The sequence below is a fragment of the Coloeus monedula genome (genome assembly GCF_965178545.1).
Source record: "Coloeus monedula genome assembly, contig: HAP1_SCAFFOLD_84, whole genome shotgun sequence".
In the NCBI taxonomy this organism is placed as follows: Eukaryota; Metazoa; Chordata; class Aves; order Passeriformes; family Corvidae; genus Coloeus; species Coloeus monedula.
In genome coordinates, this window is record NW_028120815.1 from 706660 (window position 1) to 717714 (window position 11055).

At 50.9% G+C, this 11055-nt stretch overlaps 1 protein-coding gene across 1 annotated transcript; it reads right to left on the reverse strand.

The window, feature by feature from the left end:
* Window positions 1-9015: 9015 nt before the first annotated feature.
* On the reverse strand, window positions 9016-9864 carry LOC309585642 (olfactory receptor 14J1-like; the record flags this gene model as incomplete). Its single annotated transcript, XM_082303566.1, has 1 exon — window positions 9016-9864. One exon carries the CDS (start codon window positions 9862-9864, stop codon window positions 9016-9018), a length of 849 nt encoding a protein of 282 aa, XP_082159692.1.
* Between the last annotated feature and the right edge of the window lie 1191 nt (window positions 9865-11055).

Sequence of the window (11055 nt, forward strand, 5' to 3'; positions counted from 1 at the left end):
GAGGGAGGGGTGGGGAAGGTGTTTCTTTAGGATTTGTTTTAGTTCTCCTTGTCCTGGTGTGATTGGTTTGGAAATAAATTCCATTAATTTCCCCAGCTTGGGTCTGTTGTGGCCCTGGCAGTGAGCAATGAGTGTACTCTCCCTGCCCCGATCCCAGCCCACGAGCCTTTCCTTCAGTGCTCTGTGTGCTGCAGCTGTGAGCAGAGTGCCAGAGCGGCTTTGGTGGCCCCGGGCACCCGGCCAGGGCCAGCCCAGCGCAGCGGTGCCTGCAATTCATTCCCTCGGCTGCAGCGCTGAGCGGCCGCAGGGCGGGTCCGGCTGCGCGGGCAGGCGGCTCCAGAAGCACCAACTGCGCCCCACGGGACAGGAGGAGGAGGCAGGGGGTGCCGGGGGAATCTCCTTCCTCCGAGCCGGCAGGGCCAGGCGGGAGAGACTGGAGAGAAGGAAACGGAGAGGAGGGACGAGGCTGGAGCTGTGGAGAGCTGCAGGGATCCGGGGCAGCCGGGAATTTTGTTTTCCAAATCTCTGGGGCGAAAGGAAGCGCTGTGAAATCCGTCATGGAAAAGCAAGGAGAAATAGCGATTGATGGAAAGCGACACCCCTTGGGACTCAGTTTCTCCCTCTGCATTGCAAAAGCTGACAGACCCAAGCGCCGACGGACACCCGTCCCCGGCGTCACGGCCCAAGGGATCGGAGCTGCGGCTGGCGGGGCTGGAAGCTCCGTCCAGCAGCTCCGCTGCCGCCCCCAACCCTCGGGCTGGACCGTGGGGTCTGGGACACAGCCCCGTGCTGGGGGGCGGCAGCGGGAGCCGCGGGGCCCGGCCCGTGGGGGCGGCCGGGCTGGAAAAGTGCGCGGGGCCCCAGCGCGGTGTCCCGGTCTTGTTCCTCACCTTAACACAATGTCTTCAACTCCCTGCGTGCCCTTCATTTAATCAGCATTTCCTAAATGCTGACCCATCCCATCATCAGCTCTACCCGGAACAGAATTTCTCAGGCCATTCCAAGTCCTTTATAGTTCTGAAAATACTGGGGCCAAGCCCTACCCGTGATTTCCCCCACCCCCGCCTCCATGCAGACCTTGTTGTCTGCCAGCACCAGGATAGTTCCCACTGCCCCAGGTCTGCGTTTAGCAAAGCCAACAGTACTTCTACCACTGGTTTCTGCAAGACCCCAATTGAGTCTTTACATTTCAACATAACCAGATGATGTCTACTTAGCATGAAATGTAGTTCCTGTCCAAGAGTTGCATGTCCCAAGCAATTTCTTAGCAGAATAAATTTTAAATCCTTTGGGTTTCAGTGTTTGGAAATCATCTGCTAGTGTATATAGCAACTTCACTGCATTCTTATTTTCATTATCTCTGTAGAGCTAAGGAATTCCGATTATGAGAGGCTCTATTCTGTAAACTCATTAAAAGTTAATATCCACCACAACACTGTCTATTTTATTTCATTGGTTCTTTGCAATTGCTTAGCAAAGATAACAAGCACCAGGCTTTTTAAGAGAGACACACACACACTTTCTTACATAGAAAGACACAATCTTGTTGCCACCAAAGCACTCACACAGGTGAAAGTCACAATTTTCCTGCCTCTTCCTTCCTTTCCAAACCAGTGCAGCATGAGAGAAAGCAGCTGTTTCCCGAGGCCGATGGGTCACAGACAGGTAAGGTGACATTGAGGCTTGTTCCTCAGAGGCAGTCAGCAAGCAGCAGATGATGATCTCAAGGATCCAGGTGACACCATCACCCTCTCAAGGGAGGAATCCTTTAAGCAAGCACATTGCTCATCACTTCCATCCTGCTTTGGTTTAATGAACCAGCTCTTCCTGGCAATGAGCAGCAAGGGGATCTAATTTGACTGTTGCTAACCTTTTACATTTTATTCAATCATTCCATCAGAACAGGCATTTTACTTTTGTTTCAGTTACTCCAGAGGACCTTGGCACAAAGCAAAATGAAGTCAAATGAGAAATAGCTAGCTTAAATTTATATACACCAACAAATCATGCTGTGTTTCAACAAGTGTAAGAGAGACGTGGGACTTTCCTTCCCTCTGAGCAGCTGCAAGCATAAAAAAAGCAATGATGCAACCTTCATTAATAAAACTTTCTTAGAAATCTCTTCTTATGGACAGATTCAACATCTGCAGGAGATACCCAAAACACACTCATTGTGCTGCACTTCCCCTTTTCCATTCACGTGTTATATATACTGAAAATATGTTACCGAGTAGCTATGAACACACCATGCTCCCAGATTTTCCCTAAGTAAAACATGTATCTGTGTATGTTATAAACGATCAAACACAAGGGAGAAAAGCCTGGCACAGACACTGCAGCAAAGGAAATTCATCACATTACAGATCTCCCCTGATACTGAGATTGGCCAGGACTTTGATCAGTGATGGGAAGGAATTTCTCATCTTCCCATTTTACAGCACCTGAAGCAAGAAGGACCCAACACCTTAAGCGGTGTCCAAGATAGCACAGAAATTTAAACAGAGCCATTTACAAAGGGCAGCAACTCATCTGGCCAGTTCCCACCTCAGATAACTATCTGCAGAACCCAGAGCAACACAATACTCCAAGGAGCAGTGAGATAGCCAGAAGGTTCTCAGCTCAAGAAAATCAAGCAAGAACAGGATGTTCCTTAGCCTGGCTAACCCAGATAACATCTCCCAGCCATTAGCATGAGATGAAACAGAAAGAGAGAGGCTGAATCACTTGCAGTGTACAGATACTGCCCGAGGGAAATGTGACAGGTGACCTACAACATAAAAAATGCACTTAACTGTAAAAACTAGGAAGTGAAGCTAAAAATGAGAAAAATTAAAAGCTGTTCTTGGATATGCAGTAAAAAGCACACTGACATCATAAACAGGAGAAGGAACACAAAAGCACCCAGCTGTTCAAAAGCTGTGCAGTTAAGGTACAAAGAAATCAATGTTTTTTTAAAGAAAAAATCCCTCACAAGGTGAATGAGCTCAGTAACACTCAAAACAATATTATTTGTTAGAAAAATCATCTGCTCCAGTGCCTGAAGCAAAAGGTTTGCCATTTATTCCATCATTCCTTCAAATCCAGGGATTAGTGAGAACTTCTTAACAAATTCCTGCCTTGCCTTATGGTCCTTCAGCTTCACCAGGGCCAAAGCTTGCTGCTCAGAGTCAGTACACGAATCCCTGTGGTGTTACCATCCTCTCTGAGTGAGAAAAGCACTCGAGATGGTGAACAAAGAGATGGGGCAGTTTCCTGATGCCTGAGAAGGATGTTCTTAAGATAAACAAAATTGCCCAATCAAAATTTATAAAGAAATGACATTTATTATGTGACCGAAATATCGGTTTTAAAAGCCACGATGGAGAAAAGCAGCTCCGAGCCCGGGGTCGGAGCTGGGTGAACACGCATAGATCTGATCTCTGTCGCACCAGACCTCCCAAGTTCACGGATGCTGCTTTGGCTGGCCCCTTCTTATACATTTTTTGGGCAGAGTCCGAATTAATTCTATTCTTCTCGTCATTTTAGCATATTCATGAAGTTTTCTTGTCCCGGAGTTGGGCTGCACAAAGCCTTTCCTGGATCCCAGGAATTGTCCATCCTGGGTGATGAGTGGGCCATTTCTGCTGATGAATGGGCCATCTCTGCTTCCTGGAACAGTTATTTTTAGTTCCCGGGATGTCCCATTCCTTATCAGATGAGATGTAGATATCAGAAGGTGGCAATCAAGTCGTTATGGTGCAAATGTCCCGGTGATAAGATCTAACCCCACCTGGGTGGAATCCTCACTTATTGTGCGAGAACTTCTTTTAGTGTTGTGAAATTTTTCTCTCAGCTGGGCTGCTGAAGGGATTTTGAAACTCGGTCTCTGTAGGGTCTGATTACACTCCAATTTTATACATAATAGCACGAATTCCATACCTTATTTATAACGTTCTCAACTCAGTGGCACAAAGTCTGCTTTTGTTCAGACAGGAATGAAGAGGAAAAATGGCAGAAATTCATAACAGGGACAATGAGGAGAAACATTGGGCTGTGCACACATTCAGTCCAAGCAACATCAATGCCAGGTGTGGTTTAAAATCCACGTTTGTGCTTTATTAAAGCCACACACTGTATTTATGGCTCTCAGTGAATTCTGTATCCAAAAGGGACACGTTAGATGATTCAAAATTAGTTGGATTTCTTTCCTTCTCCTGTAGCAGTGCCAGTAGGAGAGGTAACAAAGGCAGTTCCCTGGCCTTCAGACATTGCACAGAAGTGGGATCCATAGATACAAACTCATGCAGCCAAACTGCAGGTATTTCATTCAGGGCCTAAGACATGAAGCTAGGCTTCTTTTAATAAATCACGGACAGGGATGAGCTCCTGACATTAATATTGCACTCCTCCCTCTTTCTGCTGAGACAGTCCGGCCAACACGAATATCCCTAATACAGATGCAGGGCTCTGGTATAACAGCCACCCCAAAAAGCCATAGTTCCAGCTACCTTTCCTTTCTTTGCATCATACCAGGAGGAATCAAAAGGAATGAAACCTATTTCATTTATTATTACAGGTGAGAACCCCTCTAAGGACATAGGAAGAGAAGTTGTAGTTTGTAACCTTGTTCTCCATCTAGAAGTAAAACAGGGGCTGGTGTGAGGCAACGAGGGCAACAGAGAAAAGAAACTGAGGGATGTGAAGCCAAATTTTCAAGCATTCCAGGCAATCACACCACTCAGGGACAGTCTACAGCTCAGCAAATCACATGCTGGAATGCAGTGGAGTATGGAGTAGGGCAATAGGGAACTGCTGAACAAAATAGGTGCTACAGCCTCTTGTGCTCAGGCTCTTAGCCCAAAGTATGTTCCAGCTCCAACTGAAGGGCATTCTGAACCAGAAGAGCACTGACCTTTTGATTTTGGCAGTTCACAGTTCTCAGACAGCAGAACGTCTGTGGCTCCTCTCATCATTATTTTTGCTGTTTTCACTACTGGCCATCAAGTTTCCTGCAGTAGCCATCCATGAACCCCGGATCACTACTACATTAATAACACAGAACATGGCTCTCAGAGTGCATTAGTGAGGTACCAAGAGAAAACCCAAATGATGATCCTCCTCACTGAAAAGGTAACAGACAAAAAAAATGAAAGTGTGAAAATACTTTTTAAAAGATGGCTGAAATTAGGCAAATTCTTAAAATTAAGTAAATGCCTGAAATGAAATTTAAGCAAATTTAACTGTTGCAAAGTATTCTGAATACACATACAGTACAATATACTAGAGTCCAAAATTAGAAAAACTTCTGGTCATGGAAATATGGGGTAAGGGATATGTTTATTTGGAACAATCAGTTCAGCAGAGATCTCTTTGCTACAAATATCTTGAATTTAATTCTTCTGCCTTGATACAATCTCCTGAGAAAATAAAAAATAAAATAAAAATCCTACAGGAAAAACTTGTGTTGGATGCAATCTATTCACTCATACCTGATACAAAAGTCTAATTTATTCTCTTGATTTATTGTCTCAAGGAGAATGAATTAATTATTCTTCCACTCAGAAGTCTATGGCATCAATCCTGGAGTTGAATCAGAGAAAATTCAATCTCTCATGAGTTCCCACTCCATTTACTTTTCTTGTAAGTGTTCTGTTTTGTTGAAGTGAAAGCTCCTCTGGACTCAGGCCCAGAGGGAAGCCAAAGCACAGGGGTTGAATTAAAACCTTTGGACAAGCTGAGATACATGAAGTCACACCAAAGTGAAATAGAAATACAGATTTTTTAACCTTTAGTAGAAATATATGCTAAGTGCCTTAAACATTGAAAAGCTGCAGCAGAGACCTTAAACACAGTTCTTACTGCAGCAGTGTTACCTTTTCACAGAATTCTTTACTTTAGACAAAAAATTGATAGAATGACACTGTTCACATTTTTTAGATAGAGCGTTCATGTAAACAGTAAGAGCTGATAGAAACTGCATCCACAAATCTGTGTAATACCTGTGTAACACTGGTGTGAGGCTTACGACTGTTAGAATTAGACCAGGATCGGTTAAGAAAAGGAAAACTGGAATCGTGTGTTAATCTTATTGGTCAATTAACAAATATAATCCACACTTCTGCAAGAAAAAATATAGAGTCTAGAGCATATAGAGTATAGAGCATATAGAGCATACAGAAGAAGAAGAAGAAGCTGTTTTGCCTGTTGTTGCTGTTGCTGCTTGCCTTTATCATGTAACCCCCTTTGAACTCTGCCTTCAAGAAAGCTGTGAGACTATGAAATACAGAACTCAGCAGAACAGCAGCCTCCTCTGCTCTCTCACCCTGGTCCGGGAAGGAAGGGTACCCCGTCCAAAGCTCAACAGCGCAGAGCCCCAAGGCTGCTGTGGGCAGCAGGGCCCAGGGGCCGTTCCCACCCGCAGCGCTCCTGTCCTGGGCTGGGCCTGCACAGGGGCTGGGGCACCATGGCTGGGGCAGCGGGGCACAGAGGGGCCACGGAGCCGCTGCCGGGGCTGACAGCAAGGCCAGGGACACACAGGGAATTTCTGGGCATTGCCTGCGCTGGGCAGGGCTGAGTGTGGGGAAGGCAGAGCTCAGCTGGCCTCGGTGGCTGCAGGAAAAGCCGAGAGCCCGAAGAGCCCCCGTGGCTGTGCTGGAGAGCAAGGCTGGAGGAGGGAAATGCGGGGCTGCTGCGGGATGGGGAGGGGGATTGAATTCCAGCAGGCACCGACGGAGGGCTGAGAGACTCAAGGGCTCCTTGGCCTGAGCCTGTCCTGGAAAGGTCTCTCAGCCCTCTATGCCCATGAAGGGCTCCAAGGAGGAGCAGAGCTCATCTTGGCAGGACCCTCATGGAATCCCTGAGGGACAAATGCCAGTGCCTGCCCAGCCTTCCCAACGTCCCTGACACCAGACGCCTTTTCCACATCCCTCGGTTCCAGGTCAGTGCCCAGAACACAGCACAGCCTGTCCAGGTCCTGGGGGCGATTCCCAAGGGAGGCAGCTGTGATTTCTCCCCACAGACCCACCACTCCGGTGTCTCTCTGTGCAGCCCTTGGCTGTCCTGAGCACTTTCCCTGGAGCCTCCCTGCCCTGGACGTTTGTCTGCATGCAGTTCTCAGCACAGCCCAGCAAAGAATTCAGGTGCTGTGAAAAGCGAGGTTCACTCTCCTGTTAGAATTTAAAGAGTTTAATATAAAGACAATAAGAGACACGTAAAATAAAGCAAAGGGATAACGGCCGGGTGCCTTGGCGCTCTGCCAAGAGCACACCTGATGCCCGAGGTGAGTCTCTTTTATACCATTTTTACTGTCTGTTCTGTATTCATATTAAAACTTTTCCAGGAATTGATCTGCATGGCCACTCCTTGGGTCCGCCTTTTTAGAGCATGCGTAGTCTTCTGCCTTGTGGTTTTATTTCTTTTGATTCTTGGGGTTGGGCCCGCTAGGTAAGAGTCGATGGTGGGGTGGATCTCTTAATTCTCCAGACAGTCAGGGCTGATTGCAGCTTTGGGCCTCTTTGCCCCCCGGGCAGAGCGGTGATAGCAGCTCTCGGACCCTCCTGGCTGCCCGTTCTCCGGGCGGAGCAGCCTTTGGGCCCTTTTGTTCTCTGGACAAAGTGTTGATTAGCAGCTCCTTGGGCCTCATCCTCTGCTCCCTTGGAGGTTATCTTACTTGCTCACACTTGCTAACATTCTTGCTAAAACGAGAGAAAACTACATCCACACAGCAAAAAGCATTTCTAACATTATATAATATCTACTTTAATACTTTGCGAGAAGCCAATACTATAATATATGTTTATAACAGGTGCTTTCCCAGAGGACATTACTCTGGGAGTGAAGTGGCCTCAGGGCACAGTTTGTGCCCCTGGAATTGTGCCAGCCCCGAGTGCTGCTGATGGTGTTTGTGCTCACTCGGGTTCATCTCCCCACACCCACTCGATGCACTGCTGAAGGCTCCTCAGGACACAGCAAACATGGACTGCTGGCCTGGTCACTTGGTGTCCCTCTGTGCAGGGACAAACAACCTCCTGCAGGGGAGGGCAGAGGCCAGTGCTGGGATTGCTGGTGGCAGGGGCTGGTGTGGGACACTTGCCCTGGGCACCTTCCCAGGCTGTGCCCGGAACAAAGGCACAGCCCAGGCCCTGCTCTGCTGCTCCCTCAGGTCCATCCCAGGAGCTCTGGCAGTGCCAGGACACTGCTGCCTGCCCCCCCTGCACACTCCCCCCTGCCCCTGGGCACTGGGGTTTGCTTTGCCAGGGCATTCCTGGGGCACATTCCTGACAGCAGCTCTGGAGGAGAGCGAAGCCTTCCTGCCCTGGCCCCAGGAGATGCCCTTTGCTGATGGAGCTGCTGTGCTGGAGCCCGGCTGTGTCCCAGCAGTGCCCGTGGCCTGTCCCTGCCTGTGCTCACAGCACGGACACGCAGCAGGACAGTGACCGAGCTGCCCGAGCACTCCGGCCTTGCACCCTCAGAAGGGCTGGGAAAGGGAGTGTGGAGCTGGGAAGAGCAGAGGTGGGGAGAGGCTGGGCCATTGTCCCTGGCCGTGCTGCTGTGCTGGGAGTCTCTTCCCTCCAGCTCTGCCCACAGGCACTGCCCCTGCAGAGCCAGAGAAGGGCTGAGGAACAAACCTTGGACACAAAGGTCAGGACAGCCCCTTGTTTTGATTCAAATGCACAGGGAAAAAGCCTCCTGAAAGTCTTTGTGTTTCAAAAGAAAGGTAGATGTTCATGCAGAAATGCAAGGAGTAGTACTACAGTACTTTATAAAAAGCAGAATAACACCAGAAAAAGAATAAGAAAAAGCACCAATGAAAATATGGACAAAGAGGAAAAAGAGGCCAAGATTGTAAAGAGTTACATTCTGAAGGTTCTGGAGCAGAAAAGAGAGAGTTTATTGCTTCTGAGAAGCATCCTAGTCATCATTTTCCTCGCATGGCAGAAGGAAATAGAAAGATTTTAACTTGTGAAAAGTATCCAGTCCTCACTTTCCTCAGGGCATCCCTGAGCTCCTGGTTCCTCAGGCTGTAGATGAGGGGGTTCAGGGCTGGAGGCACCACCGAGTACAGAACTGACACTGCCACATCCAGGGATGGGAGGAGATGGAGGGGGGCTTCAGGTGGGCAAACATAACAGTGCTGAGGAACAGAGAGAGCACGGCCAGGTGAGGGAGGCACGTGGAAAAGGCTTTGTGCCGGCCCTGCTCAGACGGGATCCTCAGCACAGCCCTGAAGAACTGCACATAGGAGAAAACAATGAACACAAAACAGCCAAACACCAAACAGGCACTGACAGTGATGAGCCCAAGTTCCCTGAGGTGGCAGTGTGAGCAGGAGAGCTTGAGGATGTGTGGGATTTCACAGAAGAACTGGCCCAGGGCATTGCCCTGGCCCAGGGGCAGGGAAAATGTATTGGCCGTGTGCAGGAGAGCGTAGAGAAAGGCACTGGCCCAGGCAGCTGCTGCCATGTGGGCACAAGCTCTGCTGCCCAGGAGGGTCCCGTAGTGCAGGGCTTTGCAGATGGACACGTAGCGCTCGTAGCACATGATGGTGAGGAGGAAATCCTCTGCTGAGAGGAAGAACAGAAAGAAAAACACGTGAGCAGCACATGCTGAGTAGGAGATGTGGCTGGTGCCCCAGAGGGAATTGTGCATGGCCTTGGGGACAGTGGTGCAGATGGAGCCCAGGTCGGTGAGGGCCAGGCTGAGCAGGAAGAAGAACATGGGGCTGTGCAGGTGCTGGCCGCAGGCTCCGGCACTGATGATGAGGCCGCTGCCCAGGAGGGCAGCCAGGGAGATGCCCAGGAAGAGGCAGAAGTGCAGGAGCTGCAGCTGCCGCGTGTCTGCCAATGCCAGCAGGAGGAAGGGGCTGATGGAGCTGCTGTTGCACATTTTGAGCCTCTGGCCATGGAGTGCTGTTGAAGGACGAGACAGTGAGGAGTCAGGGGAGACTTTGCTGAGCAATGTCCAAGCCCTTTCTCCTGGCCCTGCCCCCCAGTTTTCCTTTTCTCAGAGCCCTTCCCTCAGCCCCGTGCCTGGAGCTCTGCTGGGATCTGGCCCCGTTGCTGAGACGAGCAGGGGCTGTGCCCATGGACAGCGAGGAGTCAGCTCTGCTCTGCTTCAGCGGGGACATGGGAATGGGGACAGGGGCCAGTCCGGGGGCTGGACTCCATCAGCCCAAAGTGCTCCTGAGGCAGAGGAGCTGGGCAGCATCTCCTGTGCCAGGGCTAAGGAACGGTGACGGCCAAAGGCACTTTGAGAGGGTTTCCTGCCGTGCCCAGGGAGAGCAGAGAGCTGTGCAAGGCAAGAGCATTGGCTGTAACTCAGAGAAGGGTGAGGGGAGCTGCTCTGTCGCTCCATCTGTCCCCAGCTGCCCCTCCTGAGATCGAGGGCAGTCACTGTGTTCCCCTGAAAATCAGCCTGGCACAGCTGAGAGCAGAGGGACCCACAGCAGAGCAAAGTGGCTCAGCCTTTCTCAGAGTCTCAGCCCCACTGCTGGCCAAGGACACTCCCGGCCCCAGTGTCCCCTGGAAGGCAGCTCACAGCTGGGATGGCATCCCGAGGGCACAGCGAGGGTCCTGTCCATGGCCCTGCTGGAGGAGAGCCGGCTCATTGCCAGCCTCCCAGCCCGGCGTGCCCAGAGCTCCCGGGGCACAGGGAGCTGGGACACCCCATTGCTGTGCTCAGCCTGCACAGGAGGAGCCCCAGGGCTGGGCCTGAGCCTGCAGCTGGAGCTGCCATTCCCAGAGAGCCCCTGAGCAGCGCCAGGAGCAGCTGAGCAGGGCAAGGAGAGAGAGCCGGGCCCTGAGGAAAAGCCTTTCCCTGCGCAGCGCTGCCCAGCCCCTCCCGGGCAGCACCAGGGCAGGACAGTCGCCCTCAGGCCCCGGGCAGCAGGAACGGGCCCGCGGCCGCAGAGATGCCCTTCATCTCTGGTGCTGCTCTGCCGGCCCAGGAGGGCACCGAGGGCCCCGAGCCCCCGGGCTGAGGGCCCCGAGCCCCCGGGCTGAGGGCTGTGCTGGCTGCGAGGGGACACCGGGGCTGCGCTGCTCAGGGCGGTGTCTGCACTGCAGGGCAGGCCCGGCA